The sequence below is a fragment of the Herpailurus yagouaroundi genome, unplaced genomic scaffold (assembly GCF_014898765.1).
Source record: "Herpailurus yagouaroundi ecotype Mexico unplaced genomic scaffold, PumYag 202, whole genome shotgun sequence".
Taxonomy (NCBI): Eukaryota; Metazoa; Chordata; class Mammalia; order Carnivora; family Felidae; genus Herpailurus; species Herpailurus yagouaroundi.
Genome location: NW_024412433.1, coordinates 9,872,736 through 9,899,634, shown reverse-complemented (window position 1 = coordinate 9,899,634; position 26,899 = coordinate 9,872,736). Strand labels below are relative to the sequence as shown.

At 44.2% G+C, this 26,899-nt stretch overlaps 1 protein-coding gene across 1 annotated transcript in view; it reads right to left on the bottom strand.

The window, feature by feature from the left end:
* The window catches only part of DNER (delta/notch like EGF repeat containing), a 322,578-nt gene that overhangs the window by 65,586 nt on the left and 230,093 nt on the right, over positions 1 to 26,899 (bottom strand). The window contains exon 11 of the mRNA XM_040450346.1: positions 1,624 to 1,848. Coding sequence (XP_040306280.1) covers positions 1,624 to 1,848 — 225 coding nt within the window. The remainder of the gene's footprint in view (positions 1 to 1,623; positions 1,849 to 26,899) is intronic.

The following is a 26,899-nucleotide window of genomic DNA, read 5'->3' as shown; positions in this document are numbered from 1 at the left end:
TTGCATTGACTCATGAGTATGAGATGTGCCCCTAGCATGTTCTGGGCATGGAGCCACGGCCCCTGGGTTGGAATCTGCATTCAGTCCCCTTCTGGGTATGTGGCCACCGGGATATGACTGAAGCAAACAGGAGGCATTTAATAGATGTGGCTTGACGCCATCTACCTTGCAGGGAGGGCACTGAAAGGACCAGACATGTGAAACACCAAAAACCTAGGAAGATTCGTGCTCACTACATGGCGGTTTGGGGCTGCTACAAGGTTACTGATAAAATAACTTCCTCCTACCCCCAGTGGGGAGAGAGACACATGCAAACACAATTAATATGTTTTAAAGACCAGACAAGTGATATTGAAGGTGACTGTTGAACTTCATAATTTTTTTAAATGTTTATTGTTGAGACAGAAAGAGAGAGACAGAATACGAGCCAGGGAGGGGCAGAGAGAGAGGGAGACACAGAATCCGAAGCGGGCTCCAGGCTCTGAGCTGTCCGCACAGAGCCCGATGGGGGGCTCGAACTCACAGACGGAGAGATCATGACCTGAGCTGAAGGCAGGTGCTTAACCGACTGAGCCACCCAGGTGCCCCGACTGTTGGACTTCAGGGGGCAGAAAGCTGATTCAGCCCAGGAGAAGATGATGGGTGAAACGGGGTGACAGGGAGCAGGCATCTGGGCGGAAAGCACGAGTAGAACCAGGACTCAAGCAAAACCGGGGAAGTGGCTGCCATGCCGACGGGCAGGCGCCTATGAGAGGAATCACGCTTCTGTAGGGCTAGCTCATGCACGTGTGGAGACGCAGGCAGGAGAGAAGGGACACAGAAGAGCTGCCCACGTGTGTTCTTTCCAGACCACACAGGTAGGTTGTGCGGATACACATTTTGACTGGTGACCCGCTCTGACTTCGGAGTAGCAAAATGTACAATAATAAAAAATCAGTCAAATGCAGAGGATCTTTGGAAAATAAATGATGGGATTTTCACACATTTGCACAGGGCGTCACAGGTCCCATGACACATACTGTGCACAGAGGAAGAATTTAAATAGATGAGAAAATTCTAAATGGATTGCGTCCTGTTTTTTATGCCTATTAGGATGGAAAAACACTCTCCATTAACCTAAGAACACAGTATTAAACGACACAGAATCCAGTAAAAGCTCTGGAGTGACCTCTAGTAAATCGTTCAAAAATAATTAAGCTGTTATGAGATTAAGCCTGTTTTTAATTTTCCTCATTTTGCTTACTTGGGTTTTCTTACTTTTCCGCAATGACTGTGAACTGCTCACGAAGAGGGAGAGGGTGTTTTTTGGAGGGCACTGGTTGGGATGAGCACTGGGTGCTGTATCGAAGCCAGTGTGACAATAAATTATATTTAAAAAATGAAAAAAATAAATAAAAACAATTAACTGAAAAAAAAAAAACACACAAAAAACAAAAAACAAAGAAAAAAACACGAGCCCTGCCAACCATAAGCCTAAAGAGAAAGTGTGTCCTAAACGAGCGGCGTTCAGTTACACGTACGAGCGAACGCACTCGACGAGCCAACGTCTGCTCGGATGCAAATGACGAGTTACAAGTCTGAGACTGGAGACAGAAAAGACCTGCGGTGCACGAGGGAACCCACCTGGGTCACAGAGGCATTTGTAGCTGGTGCCCACGCTGCGGCAGGTGCCGTGCGCGCAGGGGCTGAGAGCACAGAAGTCCACCAGCTGGGCGCACGTGGGCCCCGTGAAGCCCGCGCTGCAACTGCAGGTGAAGTGCACGCCGTCCGCGTGGCAGGTGCCGTTGTTCTGACACGGTGACGAGGCGCACGGGTCCACCTTTTCTTCGCAGGCCGATCCGAAGTACCCTGCCGGAAAACACAGACCCCGGGAAGGATTAAAAAAATAAAAATTAAACTGTGTTCACACAGAATTGCTAGGAGACCGGGTCCACACTTCTTCACTTCTCCCCCACTGTGAACTGATCAATGCATTTAATGGCTTCCGCGTTCGGATCACCCAACGACCCGGGTAAGGCAGGTTCTCTTAGCTTTGCGGAGCGTGGGTTAAAATATTAAGCTCGTGTTTCCAGTTTGTTGAAATGTAAGACACAGGACTACTTAGATGTACAGACATACGGGGACATGAAAGTATTTACAAGTAAACAGGTGTATATGTATGTGTGTGTCTGTAGAGTCTAGAAAGATGCCAAACATAAATTAATGATGATTACCTTCAGGAAAGTGGGATTGGGGTAAGTGGAGGGCTTTCTCTTATTTCATACACATTGCTGGGGGAAAGACATCCCTTGCTTTGCTTCAAAAAAGATATAATTCTGAATTTAAAAAGTTAAACCCATATAAAAAAGTAAACAATGAAAAAAATCTCCCACCAATATCCCTCACACCCCATTCTTTTCTCTAGAAGCAGCCACGGTTAGCGGTTTCTTGAATATACACCTTTTTTCAAGCTGGTTACCATAATGGATAAGCTGTTGTTGTATCCACAGAATGGGATATTACTCAGCAGTAAAAGGGAGCTAAGCTTCTACTCCTGCTACAGTGTGGCTGCACCTCAAAAAATGACACCAGCTAAGAGAAAGCAGTTAAAAAAACAACACACAGGGGCAAGGGGCACCTAGGCAGCTCAGTCAGTTGAGCTTCCGACTCTTGATTTTGGCTCAGATCATGATCTCACAGTTTGTGGGGATGAGCCCTGGCTTGGGCTTTGCATTGGCAGTGTGGAGCCTGCTTGGGATTCTGTCTCTCTGCCCCCACCCCCAGGCTTGCTCACACACTCTCTCTCTCTCAAAAATAAATAAATAAACATTAAAAAAACCCAACACATATTGTGTGACTCCACTTATAAGAAATGTCCAGAAAAAACAAATCTAGACAGAAAACAGATCGGTGCTTGCCTGGGGCTGGGTGGGAAGAGGGACTGACTTTGGCCATGAGCAGTCTTTGGGGTTGATGTAAATGTTCCAATATTGCATTGCGGTGATACATTTACTAAAATGCATTGAGTTATATACCTAAGATGAATGAAATTTATGATATCTAAATTGTACCTTAATAAAGCATTAAAATTTTTAAAAATATTAAACGTGCTAATTGTGGGGGCACCTGGGTGCTTTAGTCGTTGAGCGTCCAACTCTTGATTTCCACTTAGGTCATGATCTCACGGTTCGTGAGTTCAAGCCGAGTCATGCTCTGTGCTGACAGTGCGGAGCCAGCCTGGGATTCTCTCTCCCTCTCCCTTTGCTCCTTCCCTGCATACACTCATGCCCTCCTTCTAAAATAAATAAACTTTTTTTTTTGACATTTATTTATTTTTGAGAGACAGAGCATGAGCAGGGGAGGGGCAGAGAGAGAGAGAGACACAGAATCCAAAGCAGGCTCCAGGCTCTGAGCTGTCAGCACAGAGCCCAACGCGGGGTTTGAACCCACGAACTGCTATATCATGACCTAAGCTGAAGTCGGATACTTAACCGACTGAGCTACCCAGGCACCCCAATTAATAAACTTTAAAATATATATAAATAAAATAAATGTGCTAATTATGTGGGTGATTTCTATTCTGTTTTCTGTATGTATGTTTCAGTATTTCTCAATTTAAAAAAATGTATGTACATATATGTGGGTCTGTAGGTTTGTGTGTCCATGCAGAGACTTGACAATGCTTTAGTAAAACCTAGCCTTCCTCTACCAGTTTAAGAGCAGCTTGAAAATTAAATGAAGGTTGTTCAAATTTTAGAAACAAAAGTTAAATAATTTTACTAATAGTTTTTATTCCAATATTCTCTTCAACTTTTCTTGTCTACATTTAAGTTTGTATTTCCCCATCTTCACGCAGAACTCCTAGCAATGCTGGCAATTTCTGTTGTTACCGTTAAAGACATGGTGAATATATTAAACAAACAAAAATAGCTCCCAGACTTAATTATCTGAAGCATCCCTCATACATAGGCATAATCAACCTGGTAGTTTTCCAAACAGAATAGAAATTTTTTTTTTTCAAAATCCAATACTATTCAACATTTTATAAAGTTCCCAGTAGTTTTTTTTTAAAATTTTAGAGATCATATTAAAAATGTACTGCATCAGTTTTAATAACCCTTGAACTCCCCAAGGAGTCCCTTCATGGCCTAGAGTGGAATATAACTCCATCTTTCATGAGACGTGTTCCATTTTACTGACTGAAAAGGAGATACTTAATACGTATTGCCATAGGACAAACAGCGACCAAGGCAAGCCTGACCTCTCTAACCTGCTGCCTCCGCCAGAAAAGAGCTGAAATTATGTTCTTCATAAAGTTGTTGTGAGTTCTAAAAGGATATGTAGCAAAACTCCCAAAACCGCTCCTGATCTAATGCGGAATAAATGAATTCAATAAAAATGGTGATAATAATCAACAGATGACATCCACTGGGGGCTCACGTGCACAGTTGGTGCTAAGCCTTTACGTGCATTATGTCATCTAAGCCCGCCCTAACTGTATGATAAAAGAACTCTTAGTAACCCTACTTAATGATGAGACATTAGAAACACGAAGTAGCCTGGGGAGGTCTATGTAGCTAGTAGAGGGCAGAGCTGGGATTCAACGCCTGAGCTCTTACTACTTGCTCCACTGCACAGAAATCAGCAATGGGCCAATTAAGCCGTCGGGATCTAAAAACACAACCAAGACTCATGTTTTCTATCCTGTCTGTGTGTACCTTGACGGAGAAAGAAATAGGAGACTGATCGATCAAGTCACAATTAAAAAAAAGCAACAACACAAAGTTTAGAAAGGCAATCACGAGATTCAAGTCCATATACTCCATTACAGATATTTACATAATCCACATAGAATATCCCAAGGAGAAAGAAAGATAGTAAATACGCAAGGAGATGCGAAGGGTCGTGACTGGGGCGAGCCCATATCTCAATAAGGCCAAGAGGAGTGTGGGAAAGTCAACATAAATGAGGGCACTGGTCAGAGGCCGGAGCACAAACCGTCCTGGGTGCCTCAGTAACGAGGGCGCCTCTCATTCTGAAGCCACAGGACGTCATCTATTCACGTTTTGTTGATATCCCTAATTGCAAGCAGTGTGGACGGCGAATTAGTGGTGGTCAAGACCGGAGACAGGAAACCAGGTGTTTGCCGGCGTAATTGGGGTGAGAGGTTATGAGGAACAATTTGCAGCAATAGGGATGAAGAATGTGAGACCGACAATAAATGCTTTTACAAGCAACACCGCCAGTTCAGGCACCAATTAGATGGCGGGGGAAAGAAAGAGAAGAGAAACCAGGTAACAGGAGCCAAAAATTCAAAAGTCAGCAGGGGTCAGGCAGGTAGTGTTGATGAAGGAAGTGGGGCTGTTGGAAGAGAGACAGCAAGGAGCGGGAGGGACGGTGGCAAGCCGCGGCACGCGTGCTCCTGGAGTGCATTCCAAAGTGGGTGGCTGTCACTCACCTGAGGCCAACCGTGCCATTTGGAAGGTGGATCCAGTTGCCAGATCTTCTGAATGTTCAAGAAATATCTGAAATCTTGATTCTTGTTTGAACCCCTCCTATTTTAAAATGTCGGTAAGTCGGGGGAGGGGGGCGCCTGGGTGGCTCAGTCAGTTAAGTACCCGACTTTGGCTCAGGTCATGATCTCCTGGCTTGTGGGCTCGAACCCTGTGACAGCTCAGAGCCTGGAGCCTGCTTCAGATTCTGTGTCTCCCTCTCTCTCTGCCCCTCTGCCACTCACACTCTGGAGCGCTCTCTCTCTCTCTCTCAAAAATAAATACACATTAAAATGCTGTTGGTAAGTCGTTTCTCGGGCAAGTAAAACATGTCTGTGGGCCCCTGTATATGCGCCTTCTCTGTGTGACCTAACGTTAAGCACAGGCTTTGGAGCCAAAGGGAACTGAGGCTGAATACCATCTCTGCCCACTAGTAACTGTGGGACCGTGGGCAAGTCCTTAATCATCTTGACCTCATGTTTCTGTATTCATGGAATGGGGATGATAATGCCTACAACATATGGTTTTTATGAAGCTTAAATGAAGAACTCTGGAAAACAGTTGGCACAGTGACTGGCAAATAATAAGCGTTCAGTAAGAAGCAGCTATAATTATCATGTGTTTCCAGACTGGGGCACAGTGTGGATGGTGTTGTTACCAACTGCAATGGTAAACAAGAAGGAGACTCCCAGTGCAGAGTGATGAAGTCAGCTTTGTGCGTGTTGAGCTGAGGCACTTTCCTGGTTGTTCAGGACTCACTTGACTACAGATCTAGTGCTCAGGGAAAGAGAGATGATGCAGAGGACATGGAGTAGGGGTCAGACGCATACAGATGGGAACCAAATTCACAGGTGTGGATGCTAACACTTGAGGCCAGTGTCTGGAAGAGAGTCCTCACTAGAACCTGACCGTGCTGTCACCCTGATCTCCGATTTTCAGCCACCATTACTATAAGAAGTAAATGTCTATTGTTTAAGCCAACCGTCTATGGTATTGTCATAGAAGCCCAAGCTAAGACACCATTGCTTTGACCAGAAAATTCTCCATTTCCATCACCTAAGCAATTGTCATCCTCTTAATGACATGACATCCTTTGTAAATGACTCACATCTTCCCTAGCCACCTCTTAAAGGACCTTCCCACGAGAGAAAAAGACAAAGTTGCATAGCACAAGAAACGCAAAGCCAGGAAACCAAAGTTTGAATCTTCTTACTAGCTGTGTGACCTTGGGCAAAGTACTTAATCATTCTGTGCTTTAATTTTCTTACATAAGAAATAAGGATGACCCCTGCTGCGTAGGATTAAATAGGATGGCAGGTGGGGCTCAATAAATGTTGGATTCACCTTCCTTTAAGCAGTGGTTCTGGGGAAATTCCAAATTGCCTGTACACCCAGAGTCTGTGGTCAGGGCACGGGAGTGAGGCCGGCCTGTCAGCCGATCTCTGCAACATAATAGAACTTCACATGTGCATGAATCCTTCAGGGTGGAGTCCCTGGATATAACCAAGAGGGAGCGTTTTGGAATCGAGTGGTGTTCACATGCTGATCTCAAAACACGTGCGCAGCTATTGGGTCGTCCAGTAAGGCTGACAAGTGGAGGTGGGGTCCTAGAGCAAACAGTTGAGGGAAGAGGTGAGAGGCAGGGCCATCTCCGGCAGCATTTCTGCACAGGCTCAAAAGGGCAATCTGCTGAAACAGTGTCTGTGAATGGAAAACACTTGTCCATACCAGGCACCGTTCCAAGTGTTTTAGCTAAAATAACTCATTTAACCCTGGTACGAATTCTATGAGCTAAGTACTATTATTTCCTTTTCAAATGGGTAAACAGAGGCACAGAAAGACCAAGTAACTTGCCAACATTACACAGCTAGTAAATGGCAGGGATGAGATTGGGCTTAGGCAGTCTGATTCCAAAATCCAAGCTTCTGACTGGTACTTGTTGCTGTAACGCTCGAGGTCTGGGGTGCAGCAGAAGGGCCGAGGATGTGAAAACACGTAATCCAGGATCTGTCAGAGCTCTGTCACTTGCTGGCTGGCAGAAAAGGGCCTGTTGTAGCAGAGGACGTGCAGCACAAAGGGCTTGCTGTCTCCGATATCTGTCTCCTCTGCTTTCACTGCAATTGTGCAGCTGGTCACAAAGCTGCACAGAATAATGGCTACATCCACCTGCCTCTTCTGCAGCTAGACGTGAGCCTGCACCTACATTCTGGATAATGGGATATACATGGAAACCTCTTGAGGTTGCTTCTGAGAAACGTCCTTAGAAGAGAGTTGGCATGCAACTTCATCTTCTCCCTTCATTCATTCTACTGTCTGGACCGTAGCTATGATGCCTGAGTTTTTTCCCACTTTGGTAGAAAAATAAGCCAGAGACAATAATGCTCAGCGAACCCCGGCAAGGGTAAATTCAAAGAAAACAAGCAAGTATATCATAGTCAAAGTACTGATCACCAAAAATTAGATTGAAAAAAAAAATAGATTAAAAGTATCCAGAAGAAAAGACAAAATACATACACTGAACAATGAAAAGAATCACAGATGACTTTTCATTAGGATCTATGGAGGCAAAAGACAATAAAATGATCTCATTAAGGTACTGAAAGAATAAACCTATCTCCAAGAATTCTATGTCCAGGGAAAATAACTTCAGATAATGGGAGTTAATTAAGACATTTTCTAGTAAACAACAGCTGAGAGGATCTGTTGCCAACATATCTACCTTACTATAAAAATATGAAAGTGTTATTAAAGCAGAATATAAATGATAACAGATAGAAACTCAAGTTTATAGGAAGAAATAAAGAGCACTGGAAATGGTACATTTGGGGCTAGCTAAGCTTTTTTTTTCTTTATTTAAAAACAACTGGCTATTTAAAGCAAAATTAGCAACACTGAATTATGATGTTATAACCTACTTAGCAGGAAAATACAGAACAACAATAGAATAAAGAATGAGGAGGGAAGTTGATAGAATTATACTGTCATTAGCTACTTTAATGCCCAGAGCAACCACTAAACAAAAATAAGAAATTAAGGGGTGCCTGGGTGGCTCAGTCAGTTGAGCGTCTGACTTCAGCCCAGGTCATGATCTCATAGTTCATGGGTTCAAGCCCCCCATCAGGCTCTGTGCTGACAGCTCGGAGCCTGGAGCCTTCTTCAGATTCTGTGTCTCCTTCTCTCTCTGCCCCTCTCCCACTCGCATTCTGTGTCTCTGTCTCTCAAAAATGAATAAATGTTATTAAAAATTTTTTTTAAAAAAAGAAAAAACAAAACAAAACCAAAGACAACAGCAAAAAACAAAGATATGGCTAAAAAAGTCTACTGAAGAGAAAAAAATAATTTCTAAACACTCAATTTTCCCAAAGAAAGAATAAAACCTAGAACATAGGAGATGAATAGAAAATAAATAGCAATAAGGTAAACTTGGATCCCACCCTATTGATCATTGCATTGAAAAGAAATGACTAACAATGCAAAGATCGTCAGACTGACAAAAAAAGCAGGACCTAATTACATGTTCTCTAAGAGAGACTCATAAGGAGGGACATTCAACGTGAAAAAATGGACAATCCCTCAGGAAGATATAACAACCCTCAATGTGCAGACCTAATAAGAGAACTTTAGAATACATGAAAGAAAGAAAAAAAAAAAATTGCCAGAGGGAGAAACAGATCCCATCAGAGAAGGACTTCTTTCTTCCTACCTGATAGAAAAAACTGACAAAATGAGCTCGTGTCTACAATATTTCAAAACACTATGGACCATCTTGACCTCATGAATATTAATATAAAACTATACCCAAGCCAGATCGCAAATTCTTCACACATGCACATGAAACAAGTCAGTTACCTCAACAGATGTGTCAAAAATCATTTGACAAAAAATCAATGTCCATTCAATACTTGTAAAAGGGGGAAAAACTATCCGCAAACTAAAATAGAAGGTCATTTCCTCCATCTGACAGGGCATAAATGAAAACCTTCACATTTATTTTAATGTTTATTTTATTTTTGAGAGAGAGAGACAGAGACAGAGTGTCGGCAGGGGAGGGGCAGAGAGAGAGGGAGACACAGAATCCGAAGCAGGCTCCAGGCTCCAAGCTGTCAACACAGAGCCCGATGCGGGGCTTGAACTCAGGAACCGTGGGATAGATACCTGAGTGGAAGTCGGATGCTGAACCGACGGAGACACCCAGGTGCTCCGAAAACCTTCACATTTACCAGTGAAATAATGAGCAATCTCCCCTAAGATAGAGAACAAACAAAGGAAAATAATTTTTTTGTACAAATTGACAAAGGTGGCTCTATACTTTGTATCGACATGCGAGGAACCTAGAAACCCCAAAACAATGCTGGAAAGAGGAAAAGAGACAAACTGGGAGGATTACTCTAGCTGACTTCGAAGCTTAGGATAAAGCTACAGTAATCAAACCACAATTATCTGGAGTGCCTATTGTTTGCCACAAAACCAAATTCTGATTCATAAACCATGTCAGCGCAAATCAAATAACTCTTCTCTCAGGTCTTAGCTTCCTCATTTGTTAAAAATGGAGATGAGAGGACAGCTGTGTAAGCCAAATAGTTGTACTAACAGAGGAAAAGGAAGAGGAATCTTTTTATGAATAATAATCAATTTATTGTATATTAATAATTAAGTGGTATCCACTAATATTATTATGATTAATAATTATTAGTGATAATAGCAAATATTGAGTTCTTTTATATACTAGACACTATGCTAAGCCATCGGTACGTATTATTTCGATTTATCACAACTACTGGCTCAATCAGAGTCTACTATTATCCACTTGGACAGAAGAAGGCTTAGAGACTAGATGTCAGGGAACTAGTCCAGGGACATCAATTAATAAGTGGGAAAAGCAAAATTCAAACTGAGGTCTGTATGACTCCACATCTGTGCTCTTAAGCCTCATGCTAGGAAGAGAATTTGTCTCAAAGCATTTGAAAAGTTGAAGGTGCTATGCTAGCAAAAGAAATTACAGCCAGATTAAACCCATCAGTATCTGAAATTCTTTCATTTAAGATGGCTTTAGAAAATGGAAATCATGGGGCCCCTGGGGGGCTCCGTCGGTCGAGCATCCGACTTCGGCTCAGGTCATGATCTCACGGTTCGTGGGTTCAAGCCCCGCGTCGAGCTCTGTGCTGACAGCTCGGAGCCTGGAGCCTGCTTCGGATTCTGGGTCTCCTTCTCTCTCTGCTCCTCCCCAGCTCACGCTCCGTCTCTCTCTCTCTCTCTCTCCTTCAAAAATACATTAAAAAAAAAAAGAAAAGAAAATGGAAATCATGGGCCCCTGGGTGGCTCAGTTGGTTAAGCGTCCAACTCTTGATTCTGGCTCAGGTCATGATCTGACGGTTGTGAGATGGAACCCTGCGTTGGGCTCCTTGCACAGCCTGTTTAAGATTCTCTCTCTTCCTCTCTCTGCCCCCTCCCCCACTTGTACTCTCTCTCTCTCTCTCTCTCTCTCTCTTCCTAAAAAAAATTAAAGAAAAAGAAAAGAAAATGGAAATCACTTAGCACTTGTAAATTTTGAACTCTGTGCTTTTGAAATGTTCTGGGACTAACTGGTTCTCAGTATTGCCAATGCCACGTGAGGGATATTTTTTAAATGGTTATTAAACTTGAGTTCTGAGGAATAAACATATCACATGTACTACCAACTTCTTACAAAACCGGAAGTCATCTTTAAAATCACCCAAATACCAGACTTGGAGCCAACATGACAACCAATGCAGGCATGGCCTCCCAACTGGCCCATCAAGGCCAGATGTTGGCTGGTGTATGGGTCTTGTTATAATACATGTTACACACAGGTGAATATGTAAGTTCTTGAAATTTTGAATCAAATCTGGCTTGTAAACAGGATACTGACTACAGAAAGCTTGAATGTTACCTGAACTGTAGTCTCAAAAACTGAACTGTAGTCCAGGTAAAGAAACAATGGATATTCAACTTCTAGATCTACAAATGAGTTCCTTTGTAAGTGATCCCAAAACAGATACAGTGTTTTAGGGGTCTGATTTCCTTATGTAAAAATACAGAAGTCTGTGACTCAAAGCTAAGACAAAGATTACTAGAAAGGGCACTTCTGCGTGAATTTACAGAGCACAATGCCGTTCTGTGAGCGCTGACAGAAAGGTATCTTACACCACAAGGTAGAAAAGACCCATCTTCAGCTGAGACTCCAGCCAGTACAGACATCAGCTTTCCAAGAAACATTCCAAAAATGAGCCAAGATTTTCATTCCCCCGTTTTCTCCTCTGCCTCTCCCTTCCCCTCCACCCCCTCGGTCTCTCCACATAAACACACACTACATACAAAGAATTCCAAACTCCACATTCAATCCTAGGAACCTCTCAGCTTTTGCCTGTTCCTGCAAAATGCTATAACTCTAAAAGCAATTATTTTATTTATTTTTTTTTTCAACGTTTTTTATTTATTTTGGGGACAGAGAGAGACAGAGCATGAACGGGGGAGGGGCAGAGAGAGAGGGAGACACAGAATCGGAAACAGGCTCCAGGCTCCGAGCCATCAGCCCAGAGCCTGGCGCGGGGCTCGAACTCAAGGACCGCGAGATCGTGACCTGGCTGAAGTCGGACGCTTAACCGACTGCGCCACCCAGGCGCCCCTAAAAGCAATTATTTTAGATAGCCTGTGGTAAAGTTTCACTTCCTATCAACATAACTCTTTTAGAGCTTTGACAAGTCAATCTATCAATAATGATCTCTTAAGGTAAATGTTTCTTGAAAATTCCACTCGCAGAATATGCAAACCAAATCAGTCACGATGGCAAAGGCTACAGAGCTGGAAAACAAACTTTAACATTCTTGGATTCAACCCTTCACGGGCACATTGAGACTCCGCAACATGGAGGACAAAGGGAATACTGCTTTGTGCAATATGGTACTACAGGTAATAAAAATAATAATAGTAATGTTTCTGAAATGACTAAAAGATTAATAAATGAACCACACTGGAGAAATAACATGGGGTCCCAACTGGAACCTAATGAGCAAATATACTTGGATCTACAATCCTACTTGAAGGGTAGAAAAAGAAAAGTTATTTAATAATGTTAATCAACAGGTGCAGAGAGGATAATGAAGACAGTGATATTCCTTGTTTGCGATGGTCTCTTTCTAGTCATACAAACTTCATACGATAGACATCAGAAAACCTTGGAAAGAAAACACAATAGCCCCAGGGAAAAACTCAAACACACGGAAGCAATGGCAGCAGTCGAGAGATGGAGAACAACTCACAGCAACACGGGGAAAGTTTAGAAAAGGGTGAAAGATGAGAGGATTAAAATGGAAAACAAACAAGACAGGACTATGCAAAAAAAATCTAAGGAAAGAGGGGTTACTGCAACACTGTGATTTAGCTAGTTGACTGTTGCTTCAAATTCTGGATCTGAACCAGTATTTATATGAATATGCCTGCTGAGCATTTGTTACATGTGAATAAAGAAATCCACACCCTTGATATACACACATTATGGAAATCAGATATTTGAAACCAAAGGAAACATTCCGGGACCATTTCAAGCTGCTAGACCATGAAGTCACTTGATCTAGAAAGCTACGGAGATGTCAGAAGTTTGCAGTATTAATAAGGGGGAAACGGATTACACGATACTGGCATTCTTGCTGATGCTGGCACTTAAATATTAACTCGTGATTTCACTGTCTTGGCAAATGGTCCACGTACCTGGTTGCTTCCTGGTACAACCAGGAAGCCCAACCCCATGTCTAACAAATCAGTGGATATTAATAGATTCTACCTTCAAAATGCTTCCTGAACGCAAACACTGCTTCATTTCTGCTGCCACCGCTCCAGTCAAAGCCACAATTATTTCCTCATCTTTACAACAGTTTCCTTGGATGAGATTCCCAAGTCTACTTTACCCCTACAAACAGTAAGAATATTTGCTCACAATTAAATATTATCAGTGCTTCCGATTGCTCTTAGAATCAAATTTGTACAGCCCGGCTGGGGGAACACTATGGCATGAACACTGTGCCCCCGCCTTCTCTAGGAGCTGGCCCCACCGGCCTGGCCTCCATTCAGCGCCCAGAAACGACAAGCCATTCCCCACCTAGAGGCTGGCCACATGGCACTTCTACTCCCTGGAAGTTGCCACTCCCACCTGCTTACACTTGACCTTTTCGTTCCTGGCTTTCATGTTAGACAGGCGGGTCTGCCCTGACCATCCCATTCTGGGGACGTATCCTTTTCTTACTCTGGATCACAGAACCCCGATCACTGCCTTCGTAGCACTTTGCCAAATTTGTGATGACACAGTTGTGTTGGTTTACTTGTCTATCATCAGTCCCCCACCCCCAACAAGAACATACGCTTCCTGGAGAAGGAGCCACATTCGTTCCTCAGCCTTGAGCCCCAGCACCTGGCATAGTGGCCACTCAGTAAATAATCACAGAATGAAGGAACAGATGAATGAAGAGATGAGTGACAGAGGACATATTCTAACAGATCTGTTACAAGGCACTATGAAAAGGGTAAATGTTAGTCATTAGCGGTTTTGATTACGGATAACACGAATGAGCAATCACTGAATCACGATGAAGGGATGAAACTTAGCTCATCTCGGTGCCTCGATGAGCAGCAAAGGGAAGCAAGGAGAAGGAAGTATCTCGACTCTCAAAGAGCTTATGCTTCAAAGAAGAGACCAGGAGGACACATCTAGAATGATGAACAGACAACCTGAGGCTGTTTCTTCTTTCTCCAAACACTTATAGAATGGTTCAGCCTGGTGTGAGGTTGGAGGGACCAGCCCAGGCCGTCTGCCCGGGATGAGCGTGTGGTACGGGCTCTAAGCGCGTCAGTGATTCAAAAGAAGGACGGATTGTGACAGGGGTGGGCGGGCCAGCAAAACCTCACGGGAGAGCTGGGTGTTGCACTGGGCCCAGAGAAAGCCCGAGATGTGGCTGGGCAGACAAGGAAGACGAATGATATTAGAATGAGAGAGGAGGTTTTGGCCAATGGTTATGGAAAACATTAACTGAGACCACACTTGTTCTGGTCCTAGGAGAGCAGACAGTTAGGCGAGATAAAGAGAAAAGGGAGAACATCTAGGAAAAGCCATTACAACCCCCTACGATGTAACAGACCCAAGATGACTGCATTTACCATGTCACTTTTAATTCGTAAGAGAATCCATCTGAGAGGCTAAAAATCACCTTAAGGACTTTTTTCTTTAGCAGGACAAAAAGACAAATTTAGATCTAAGAGAGAGGAAAAGGAAAAATAACTAGGAAATGGTCAGAGGAGTGTTAAATCAACTTTTCCCCAGTTTAGACTAAATAGATAAGAGACCAAAGAGATAAAACTCAGGGCAGACGGGTTACATGAGCAAAAATAATTGGCTATTAATAATGGAAATTTAGGGGGTTAGTTAGAAAGTTTTGCGGTTTTCTTTGGGCACTTACTTACCTAACCTCCAGTAACAGAGACCAGCCACGTTCCAGGCACTGCTTCAGACCTTAGGTTTCAGTGAGGAAAGCAGACAATAGAGAAGTAAAGAGATATCCTTAACTAGCGCCACATGCTACTGAGGCAGGTAAGAGGTAGAGAACACTGGGGCTGTCTTAAATACGGTGGTGAGGGAGATCTCAATGGCCTGAGGGACTGATCCATAGTCAAGTCTGGAGCAAGGTTTCCAGCAAAAACAGCATCAGGTGCAAATGCCCCAAATAGCCTTGTGTTCTGAGGTGAATGGCGCCCCCTGGAGGACAATCCCCAAGCCCCTGCTGTGTTTGAAGAACAGCGGGAGGCAGATGACGCTCGAAAGAAGTGGGAAAAGCAGGGAGTAGTAAGAAATGAGGTCCAAGAGGTTGCCAGGGATGTGTTGGCCCTACACCACACTTTGGGTGAGAAATTACCCGAGATCTGAGAGGCAGGGAGTGAAAACGTGGGATCTACATTTTAGAAGGGTCACTTTGCCTACTGTGTGGAGATCAGACTGTAGAGGACAAGAGTAAACCAGAAAAGAAAACTCCAGAAGCTACTGTAGGAGACCAGAGAGGAGCCTGGAAACCCCCCAGAGGCTGGGAATCCTGCACAAACCGTATAGCCATTCTCTCTGACGTGAACAACAACAAGAAATTTGCCCTGAAAGCTAGCCCCAGGATTGCCTTCCGCATACGTGAAAAACGTTTCCACTCTTTGTAGAAATTGAGACTGGAGAAAAACGAAAGACAAAAAAAGATAGAAACTAAGAAATGGGACATGGGAGGGAGACACAGGTGCTGAATACCCACCTACCGCGTACTACCCAACAGCTCCAGGAGATGGGTGTTACCCTTTACACATAAGGACACTGAAGCCCGGAGGGTTAAGTAATTTTGTCCAAAGCCATCTGGAAATGGACAGAAGTGAAATTCCACACAAATATGCCCTTCTCGAATGACGTGGATTTTGAGCCTTAGTTCCTTCATCTTGCTTAAACAAAAATGACACTCATTTTCATGAATTTCATACATGCTGATACGTGACAATACGTGGCATAGCACAGTTTCCACTTGCACACAGAGAACACCGAGGGAGCGAACGCCCGAGAGAACTCTGTGTCCTTCAGCCACAGAGGTTCTCAGCCCTGGTTGCAGGCTAGAACCACTGGAGAGCTTTGAAAATGATGCCTGGTTCCCACCTCGGGGATACTGACTTAACTGGTCGGGGGTGGGGCCTGCCATCAGGATTTTTCTTAAGGAGAATGTACCTTTCCTTCATACGGTTTATTTTCTGCTGGTAGCCACAGAGTTTCTTGTATTTAGTCATGAGGACGAAAATGTATAAACTACTGTTACATTTCATAACTGTCTTTTTGCTCTGAACCAATACAGATCTGTCTTTGCGCCCAGTGCCATCACATTCGACCACTACAGCATTAATTCACTACTTTTACTCTCCTAACTTTCATTGATTATCCTTAATTGTGACAACTATACACTGACTTCCCTCTGGGAAGCAACATACCTCTTTTCTCAGCCCCTAAGAGTTTGGAGGGAATTGACTCCAAATGCCAGCTCCAAGAGTGACTTTGTGTCTGAGACTTGGCCAGCCAAAGCAGTCCATTCCCTGGCCGGTGGTAAGCCAATGTCTCAATTCAGAACACTCTAAATCAGCCCCGTGGCTTTTGCTGGGAGAAGACAAACTCTTCCCCACCCATCTTCAGAATGGAGCCAACACAGGAAAGCAGAAGGAAGACTGCTAGAGAGAGAAAAATTCAGGCTTGCTGACATTATTTGAGCTTCTGGATCAAGCCATGCCTGAATTCATCCTGCGTATTTGCTACAGAGCCAGTACACTCCTCCCCCCCACCCCCCACCCCTCACATTTTCTGGTCTATTTATCTATTGTTGAAAAATCAAGATTTTTAATGGATACAGACGTGCTGTAAAAGTTACTCTGTGTGAAAACAAAAGGCTACTGCCTTTGCCTAGTCAATATTCCTGATAAAAAATAATTGATTAAAAATAATAAATGGATGGTAAGAGTAAGGGAAAGACAGATACTCAAGGGCAGCTATGGTCTGAGGAGATGGGGAAACACAAAGAAGACACCTTCACAAGTGAGAGAATTCTCAAAGACTTCAAACAGAAGATGAGGGTTGTTGTTTCTTTTTTTTTTTTCTAATTTCCTGGGATTTCTTCAACTGGGTCTCACCTCTGCAACTGGACCACAAGGTTTCCAGGTTTACAAAAGTTACATACAACTTTGTGAGCCTCTGTCCTAAGGAAACAGATGAAAAACGCATAAAAAATACACGTACAAAATATTCTCCGCAACACGATAAAAAAAAATAGCCAAAAAAAGGAACCTCAATGTCCCCTTTGCCAACTCCATTTCCTCAGGGATCCCAAAGGTGGCGTTCCTCATTTTGCCCTGGTCAGTCTTTCCTTCCCCACTGGGTGCTTCCCCCAGGTGGCTTCACACAAGCCCGTGGCTCAGATTAGGCTCTGGACTCAACCTCTCAAACTTAACCTCTCCAGACCAAGCACTCTCTCCATGCTTCAGGTTCACTTACTTAGCTGACTGCTCGATGCTTCCTCTGGATGTTTCATGGGTTCGTTCAATTCATGTCCAATATGGAACTTCCCAACCTCTCCTCAAAGCTGCTCGCCACCCCGCAGCACCCCATACATGCACTTGCCTACAGCTTTCTGAAGTCTGGCTTGTCCCTGTGGTCCCTCTCCTCCTTCTCCTTCTTCAGCCAGTCTGTCCACTTCTATCTCCACTGTCACCTCCCCATTTCATCCCACCGTGACTGCTCACCTAAATTACTGTGGGAGGTTCCAAACAGGGTTCTCTGACTCCTGTCCTCCTCTGATCCATTATTCCTCCTTCAGCCACTGTTAAGTTCTCCCAAACGCTAAAGCTCCGCCCCTCCCCTGCTAAAACTAATCACGGTGCCCCCCCACAACACTGTCGGGTGGAGTCTGATCCCTTTGTCGTGAGTTTGAAGGCCTGATCCCCTTGTGGTGGTGTTTGAAGGTCTGATCCCCTTGTCGTGTGTTTGAAGGCCTGCTGGGCTGGCTTCTACGCCAGTCCCTCACCCATGCCGCCCACACTCCGTCACATGCTGCGTACAGCTCTGCTGAGCTCCATTTTGTTCTTCAAACCTGGCACCCTCTCTCTGCTGCACCTTCCCGCATGCTATCGATGTTCTCTTCCTGGGAGACTGTCCTCTCCCCACCGGCCTAACTTACTCATCTTGGTGCTGCTTTCCCTTCAGGTCTCTGTTGAAACATCACTTCCCTTGGAACATTTCCTGACTTTTCTTCAGGCCCCCAGTCTGGGTGGGGGGGCCCCCTTCTGAAGCACACTGGATCATCCCAGCAGAGCTCGGCCACGTCCCTGATCATATGTCTACACTGTCTCAAAAACCACAAACCAGAGCCCCATCTGTCTTGTTCACTCCTAGATCCCTCATCATTAGCACAGTAAGTGCCGCAAAGTAGGTGATCAATAAATAGTATGTGGACGATTAGGTCGTTCATTAAATCCATTATGCCACATTCATATGATGGTATAAAATGCAGCCACTAAGAACAGTTCTTGAAGAAAATAATGAACGATAACATTTGGAACACATTGTTCAGTTTAAGAAGCTCATTACAAAAGAGAATGCACAGTAAGATCCAATTTTAGTTTTTCCAAATGCACATTAAAAAGAGACTTCAAAGATAGTTGCCTAAAATTCAAAGTGATCTCTCATGGGGATGGAATCATACGGGTGTTTCTTTTTCTTTGAGCTCATCTGAGCATTGGATTCTCTGATAGCGAAGGGAAAAATGATAAAATTATTTAAAGTGTGATATGAAGTCCCAGACTGTAACAGAGCAGAGGGTGATGGTCAAATACAGTGAGAGAAGACAGTGGTGACATCAGCCTACGTGCATGCCCTGATGTACAGTGACTAGATGCATTACTAAGCGTAGAGTCAGGAGCTGAAGGTGAGGAAGGGACAAGGTCTTCATATAAATTACAACCAAACATACTTGGGGCAGTTAGAAGACAAGTGGAAAATGCTTCAAGAATGGGCTATGTGATGGGAGGGGAAACCTAAGCATCTATCTTTGGGGCCCTTTTATCAGTATGACATCAGGTCTCAGGACATGAGAACTTGGTTGGAAAAACCAAGCCAAAGAAAGAATTATTTAGCCAAAAATGGAAGATGATAAAGTAATTAACCAACATTCTTCTACTTTCACAGCTGTGTGCATGTTCAATTCTCTTAGGCCGGGTCTCTCTGTCAGCCCCACCTTAACACGCTTATAGGACTCTGAGCCCAGATCTGAACTGTTCACAGTAAGACCCAGGACCACATCGCATGGTACTTTGGTCCAAGTCAGACAAAAATTTGTCTCCAGCCTCTTCCAATTATCTAAAACAGAGTGAGTGTGTGTGTGTGTGTGTGTGTGTGTGTGTGTGTATACACATACACATACATACATACGCTTATGCATATGCATATACATATATATGAGTATATACGTATATGGAAATAAATTCCACTGCAGGGAAAAATAAAAATTATACTTACTTTTAGGATATTTGTATTTCTTTTTTTTTTTTTTCTTTAAATGTTTATTTATTTTTGAGAGAGAGACAGACAAAGCGTGAGCAGGGGAGGGGCAGAGAGAGAAGGAGAGAGGAATCCAAAGCAGGCTCCAGGCTCTGAGCTGTCAGCACAGAGCCCAACGTGGGCCGAACCCATGAGCTGTGAGATCATGACCTGAGCTGAAGTCTGACACTTAACTGACTGAGCCACCCAGGTGCCTCTAGAATATTTGTATTTCCATTGTAAAGGATCTTTGTTGCTGTTAAAAGCAATTATATGGGCATTCGGCTTCTTATATGGAGAAATAAGCTTTCTTAACAGATTGTCCCACAAATAACAACAGTTAGCTCCAGGCCAAATGACCCCACCACTACCTGGCTGTGGAAAGTGAACAAAAGCGGCCAGGGTTTTAGAGGAAAGTCAGAACATAGAGGCAGCAGCTGGCATGGGGGTAGCTTCACGTTTGGGGAGCCCCACCCTGCAGGCAGCCTTGGATGTGACTATGGCCCAAGGACACAAAGACGCTAGCATTAAGCCTGCTAGAAACCAGCCGGGGACAGGCGCACCATGAGGAATGGGAAAGGGTCCTAGGAAAGAAGACAGCCAGAGAAGGGATCCCCCAATTCTGTATATCAACTCTGCCCAAGTCTCTGATGACCCCTAAATCATGCCGAATGGGATCCTGGATGAGATCAGAGCCTCCCTTCCCAGCCACCCCCACCGGCCTCACTGCTAGCTTGAGTTTGCAATGAGTCTAACCAATGACAGTCACCCGGTTACATCAGTGGACCCTGGTTAACTCATCTTGGCTCCAGTCTCTTCCCATATTAAATGACACTGTTGAACTGTTGAAACAGTTTTGAGATATTTACTCACTCAGACATTCAACACAAGGCTCATAGGTACCTAAGTGCCAGTTGTGCTAAGGAATACCAAAAAAAAAGTTGAGCATCACTGCCCTCGACAAGCCTAGAGTCCCAGGGGGGAAAGCAGACCTGTACCCAACCAGCTAGTTGTCACAAAGGTGAACTTGACCAGAGAAGGAGCTTAGTTCAGCAGAGTGAACACGGACTCCAGAGTTAGACAAACCTAGTCTTCACCCGGGTCCACCAGGACCTTAGAGCCTCGGGACCCACCTTGTACACGTATATACACCTTGTACACTTATATTAATCACTTACCCCACTGTTCTGAGTACTGTTTACACATTTAATCCTTGTAACAACCTCATTAGGTTGGTACTAATACTATCTTCACTCCACAGATGTAGAAAATGAGGCACAGAGGATTTAGGTTTACTTGCCCAAGGTCCCCAAGTGAAACGTGATCAAACACAGATTCAAACTCAAGCAGCAACATCTATCTGAGCCTCAGTAGCTAACTGCTAACTTACACCAAATACTAACTTCAAGCACCAAACACATAGCAGGCACTCAACAAATGGCAGATGTCCTCGTTGTCATGGTTACCGCCGATGCTGTGGTGATTCCTGAAGCCACAAGAGAACTGACAGTTGAAATTTAGGCCATCTACCCAAATTTTTAAAGCCAAAAAGTTTTTAGAGCGCTAAATAACTTTCCCGTGCAGATCTGGACACACACCTCAAGAAATCGGGATTTGTATTTACCTATTAGGGATCCCCTACCTCTTCTTAAAAAGAAAAGCACCAAGGTATCATGATTTATTTCTCCATTCACTTGTCACGCTGCAACTTCCAACTGTCATCTGCCACCACTAACCTGGGCATCAGAACGGCTCCCAGAAGGGCGGCGGAGCTAAAGATGACAGGACCCTGGTCATGGACTAAGGTGAATGCATCTGGTCCCACCGCGAATGGGGGAGGCGGGCAAGCAAAATCCCTCGCGGTATTTTTAGGTAAACAATCTCAGAGAAACTGTGCTATGTGGGGACACAAAGAAAAGAAATATGAACTTAGCTGTGAACCAAAAATTGATCAGCATACACCAAGCGCAGAAATAAAGTTTTACTCACACTTGGTAAGTCTTAAAGCCTGCTCTGTCTCCAAGAGGTGAAACTACATGCCTCTTGGAGCGCCGAGGATCTCAGCTGCTACAGTTCCTAAATGATGTGGTGATTTAGGGATAGGGCCAAATTTTCAAAAAAATAAGAACAGTACCTTATTCAGGCCTGGTAATTTTACGAGGACATGTTGCACATTTCTTATGTAAATACATGCAGTTTAATAAGGTCCTAAGAGAGTGCTTTCACCCAAATCCTACCTATCAGGATACTGGGGAAAAACAACCAAATCCTAGGACTGTATGACTCCTAAATCCTTATTGGGTAACATGCCCGGTTTCTGAACAATACACATTATCTCGGGGATAATTTTTATGACATGTGTGGCTATTGCCTGTAAATCCCTCTAAGATGAAAAGCATTACCACTGACATTTGAGTTGGACAAAAGGATTTATATGGCTAGATTACTCAAGGCTATAAAATGTAGAAAAACAAAAATAGTTTGGATAAACCCTTGGAGCTTGTTGCAATGGGATTTGACTTACAGGGCCCGAGGGCCGACATTAAGTTTTAGGGAGTCGTTTAGAGGTTATGAAACTTTTCTCTGTAAACATTACTTGAAACAACAAGCTGGATTTATTGACTCAGCAAGGGGCTCTTAGGCTGATGTATGTGAATCAGAGACTATCAGGAATAGGGTCCCTTAAAGGTAACAGTCAATCTTCATCATTAAAACAAGAAAACAATGGCTGGAGGAGATGAAAACTGTACGACTCACCCCAGGTGAGATGGCTAAATTCTCCACCATCACCACCATCATCATCGTCGCTAACACTATTCAGTACTTACTCTTTGCCAAGCACAGAGCTGAGGGCTTTTCTGTTCCTCACACCGACTTATAAAGCATGTCCTAATATCATTCCCATTTTCTAAGTGGAAAAATGAGCCCCGGAGAAGCACAGAGCTAGCTGCACAGGGGACAGGTCCTGCATTCAAACACAAGCGATGGGACCCTCAATCCACACTTGTAACCACCCCACTCCCCCGCCTCCTCTCTGGACCCAGACTCGGGTCTACTAACCTCCGGGCCAGAGGAGGACACTAACCACACGTGGCTACGGAGTTTCCAAGTTACAAGACCTGCATGACTGACAGTGGAGTCCGGTGTGGAAGCAGGTCCCCTCCCTGGCTGCAGTATCTGCCTTCAGAATTGCAGGGCAAGAGCTGCTCACACAAACTCTGTGGGTCTGTACTCCCATCAGCAAGTGTGACACCAGAAAATAACCTCTGACTAATGTTTTTACAATCTATTGGATGTAATGATATCTTCTCAAACCTAGTGCCTGGAGCTCCATATTCTCACATCAGTCTCTGGTCGCCACACGCCGAGGTAGATACCAGGCAAGCGATCAGGTTCTCTGCAATGTGATTCCGTGCCCTGCATGATGCAGATCAACATACCTGTAGGACCCACAAATGTGCTTTATTGCCGAATGCTTTCATCTCTACCAAGTTCTTTTTATTCCCTATTGGTCTGTGTGGTGGTCTACTTCAAATTCTGAGGCGGACAAAATAAAAATTCAGAGGTACTGAAGCAGAGAGGACGGCTAGACAGTTATATTCAGATTTTATTTACATATGTATTTAAATGTATTCATATATTTAAATTTACATATTTAAATACCAATAGGCAGTGATGGTAAGTATATATAATTAGATGTCTTCAGAATTAAAATGCATTTGGTTTAAAATTGAAGGATCTCAAAGTTCTAAACCAAACATAAAGACAGTATCTGCGTACAGAGTAAACACGTAGGCAAAAAGATCAGCTTCTAATTTCTCCTCTTTGCTGCTGTTGTTTGGTAAAGTATCTGCAAGAAAACGCTCCTGACATTTTTACTTTTGCTTCTTATCACCTGCACAGGAACCACAATCCAAAACTGCACTTTTCAAATGTGGGCCCAGTGAACGTTAAGTAGAAATTCAGAGAAAAGACAGAACCTGTTGACAAAGAATAAAAACCTAAGTGTAGGAGGAAAGCAGAAACCTTCCAGAAGGAGAGCTTAAATGATAATTACAGCACAAGCTGTCTCGCAGGCCTCGCTGACTTTGAACTTTTGGAAAGAGGTTAAAAAGGAGGCAAGAGTCAAAGAGACAGATAGTCAGGAAGGACTCCAACCAACCTCGAAGGACCTGGTCCAGGTTGGATGCAGAAGGATCCTTGAAAGAAACAGAATGAAGAGGAAAAGGATGGAAAAGAGCCAGGATGTGAATGTGCTGAGTTGAAAGCGCTATCCAGAGGGAAAACCTAGTTGTAACAGCTTTCCGGACTGGGAGGGAATTGCTGTAAAAGGATTTCACCGTTCTTACAAAAAAGAAATACATATATATTTAAACGTATGTAAATTTTTATGTATATGAAAAAAATCTTTCCAGCTTTCCCCAGACTTCAGAAATTTTAGCAGGGACATTTAAAAGTTTTAGAACCCAACAAACTTGGCATTTATTCTATTCATGACTATTGTTACAGAGATCATCTTTAAAAAAAAAAAATGAGACCGAGTGTATTTTGAAGGATGTATTTAGAGACACTATAGGACGACGGTTAAGAAGGCCAGTGCCAAGGTCCCTGAGTTTAAATTTCTAGCTATGTGATCACAGGCAAGTTATTTGATCCCCTTGTGCCTCAGTTTCCCAATATGTTAAATGGAGATATTAATAGCATCTGCTTCATAGAATCGTCGTAAGGATCAGAGGTGCTGGCAGACTACAGAGTGTTACTGAGGTGCTGATTTTTATAATTCGTTCATTTAACACATTTTTATTAACCTCCTCCTAGTATAAAATGTGGCGTTAAATGCTCCTGGCGTGCAGTTTTCCCTCCCTCTCAAGAGAACACAGGGAACCAGGGCAGACAGAATTAATACACATAAAGGAATAAATGAAAAAAGGACGCATAGTACGTAATATGAGGAAACAATTACTAAATTTCTTAGGTGTGATAATTTTCTAGGCACACCGTAAGATCTAAAGAAGACTGTGCTAATTCTCAGAAAACACAAACTGATTTATTTGGGGATGAAGAGCCATGATGTTTCTCATCTCAAATTACTTTGCAAAGAAACAAACTATACACATACATGCACGTGTATAAAGCAAACATGACAAGAAAACGTTCATCACTGGAGAAAAAGAAAAAAAAAAAGGAAAGAAAGGAAAAAAAGGAGGCAGGAAGGGTCCTAATGCTAGCTCAGAAGTCCAGAACATTCTGTGGACTCAAGACACTTTCCAAACTTGTCTTCGCAGTGTGCCGGAAACGAGAGGGATCCTGGAGACGCGACGTGTTCTATAAACATTATTTTCTACCACAAGCACCCAGAGAACAAGCCAGTGGGAGGGGCTGGTTCAAAAACGCCAGCCACCCGGTCACGGCCTCACACTCCTACTAAGAGGCTCCAAAACACTGCAGTGAATTCTTCAGAATTGGAAGTAAAGCCCTTTCTAAGCCCCACCCTTCCCCTTCTAACAGTCAACACTTGTTCCCTGGACTTCTACAACAATCTCCAAACTCTCCTCCTTACTCCCACTCTATGTTCCACACTGTTCGGGAATGAAAATGACAAATTCCCATTTAAATTCATCAATGGTTCAACAGTAATTGTTACTAGGAAAACAGTAACGATGAAGCAGCTAATACTGAACAGCCATTTAGCCAGGTACTGTGCTAACTACTGGACCTGCAACGTCTCATTTAATCCTCACTGTCCCTATTAAGTGGGCATTAGCATTTCCCCAATTTACAGATTAGTAAACTGAGACAGAGAGGTATGAACTCACTTGCCCATGAGACAGAGCTGGTGAGTCAGTGGTGGAAACAGGCTCCAGACCTAAGCCCCCGTCTCCCCCTCAGGATAAACAGGAAATGTCCCACCTGGGCACACAAGGCCCCGTGAAGCCGTGCATACATCAGCTTCCCATCACCCACTTTCTTCCTCACCATCTTCCCTCATCGGTGATGCCCTCAACTCCGCCGCTCTCCTCCCTGTCCTCACTCAGGGTCTCCACATGGGGGCAACACGCCCAGCTGTCTGAGACTAAACAGCTCCCTTTTGGACATCTTCAAGGCCCTGGTCCTGCTGTAATTACACATTTATCTGTGGATGCTCCACGGGAGGCCCCATCTCAGCTCCACTAGCCCTTAAGTCCCAGCGCCCAGCGTAGCGCCTGGCAAACAGGAAGTGTTCGGCCATCTTTATGCGCTAGGAAAAATGGCGGTATGAGGGAAAGTAAAACCACTGGGTCCTACTTCGAGGGCCATCCTTTATGGCTGCTGTGATTTTTGAAGTCACTGCCTCTATGAGCCTCTGGGGTCTCATTTTAACCTTCTGGTGACAGTCAAAACTGTAAAAATAAGCAATTTGGAGTTTTCAAAGCTCTTTTGCAAGAATCCCCCCATTTGTACCCGGAACGGTTCTGGGAGGTATGCAGTCTCATTCTAGCCCACATTTAGGAGGAGCGGGTGGCGGCGGGGGGGATTCATGATTTGCTGCAGTCAATCGGCTGGTGGCCCTGACGCCCACCCCTGACCACAAGCACAGGCTACAACCAGTTGGTTAGCAACTGCCTGACCCAGGGTGCAGCGAAGCCCTGAAAATCTGCAGAGCTGCATGTGTGAGGGACAATGCGTGCTGCTTGCTCAGCCCTCAACCCCTTTCAACATGCCCGTGTTTTCTATTCGCTCCAGAGACCCAAGGGGAGGGTGAAACACACTTTTCTCAAACACACTCTACTCCACTGCCATGGTAACCACACACATCGCAAGCACAAGCAACCTGGGGGCGCAGCTCCCACCCCTGCACAGGTGAGCGGAAGCTGGGGGACAGGATTCACTTCTTCACGTCGGGTCTTCAAAACACTGAGGAGGAGGAGATGCTGCAACCCTGAGCCCCTGGGTCACCTGGGAGGTTGGTGGCCTTTCAGCAAGTACCATGCTGAACCACTGCTGCCCTGCAGCCTCTCAGCCAGGGGCAGGGTAGGGTAATGTGGATCCCAGAGACGGTTCCAGAGTGTTCGCACTGAGACTCTACACTTCATCTCTGCAGACGATGTCCTCATACTTTATGCAGTTTGTCCGCGTACCTCTGCAGATCAGGAGCTGACATGCCGGTTTTAAAAACAAACAAACACAAAAACCTCTAGGGGCACCTGGGTGGCTCAGTCAGTTAAGAGACCGACTTCGGCTCAGGTCATGATCTCACAGTTCGTGAGTTCAAGCCCCGCGTCAGGCTCTCTGCTGACAACTCAGAGCCTGGAGCCTGCTTCGGATTCTGTGTCTCCCTCTCTCT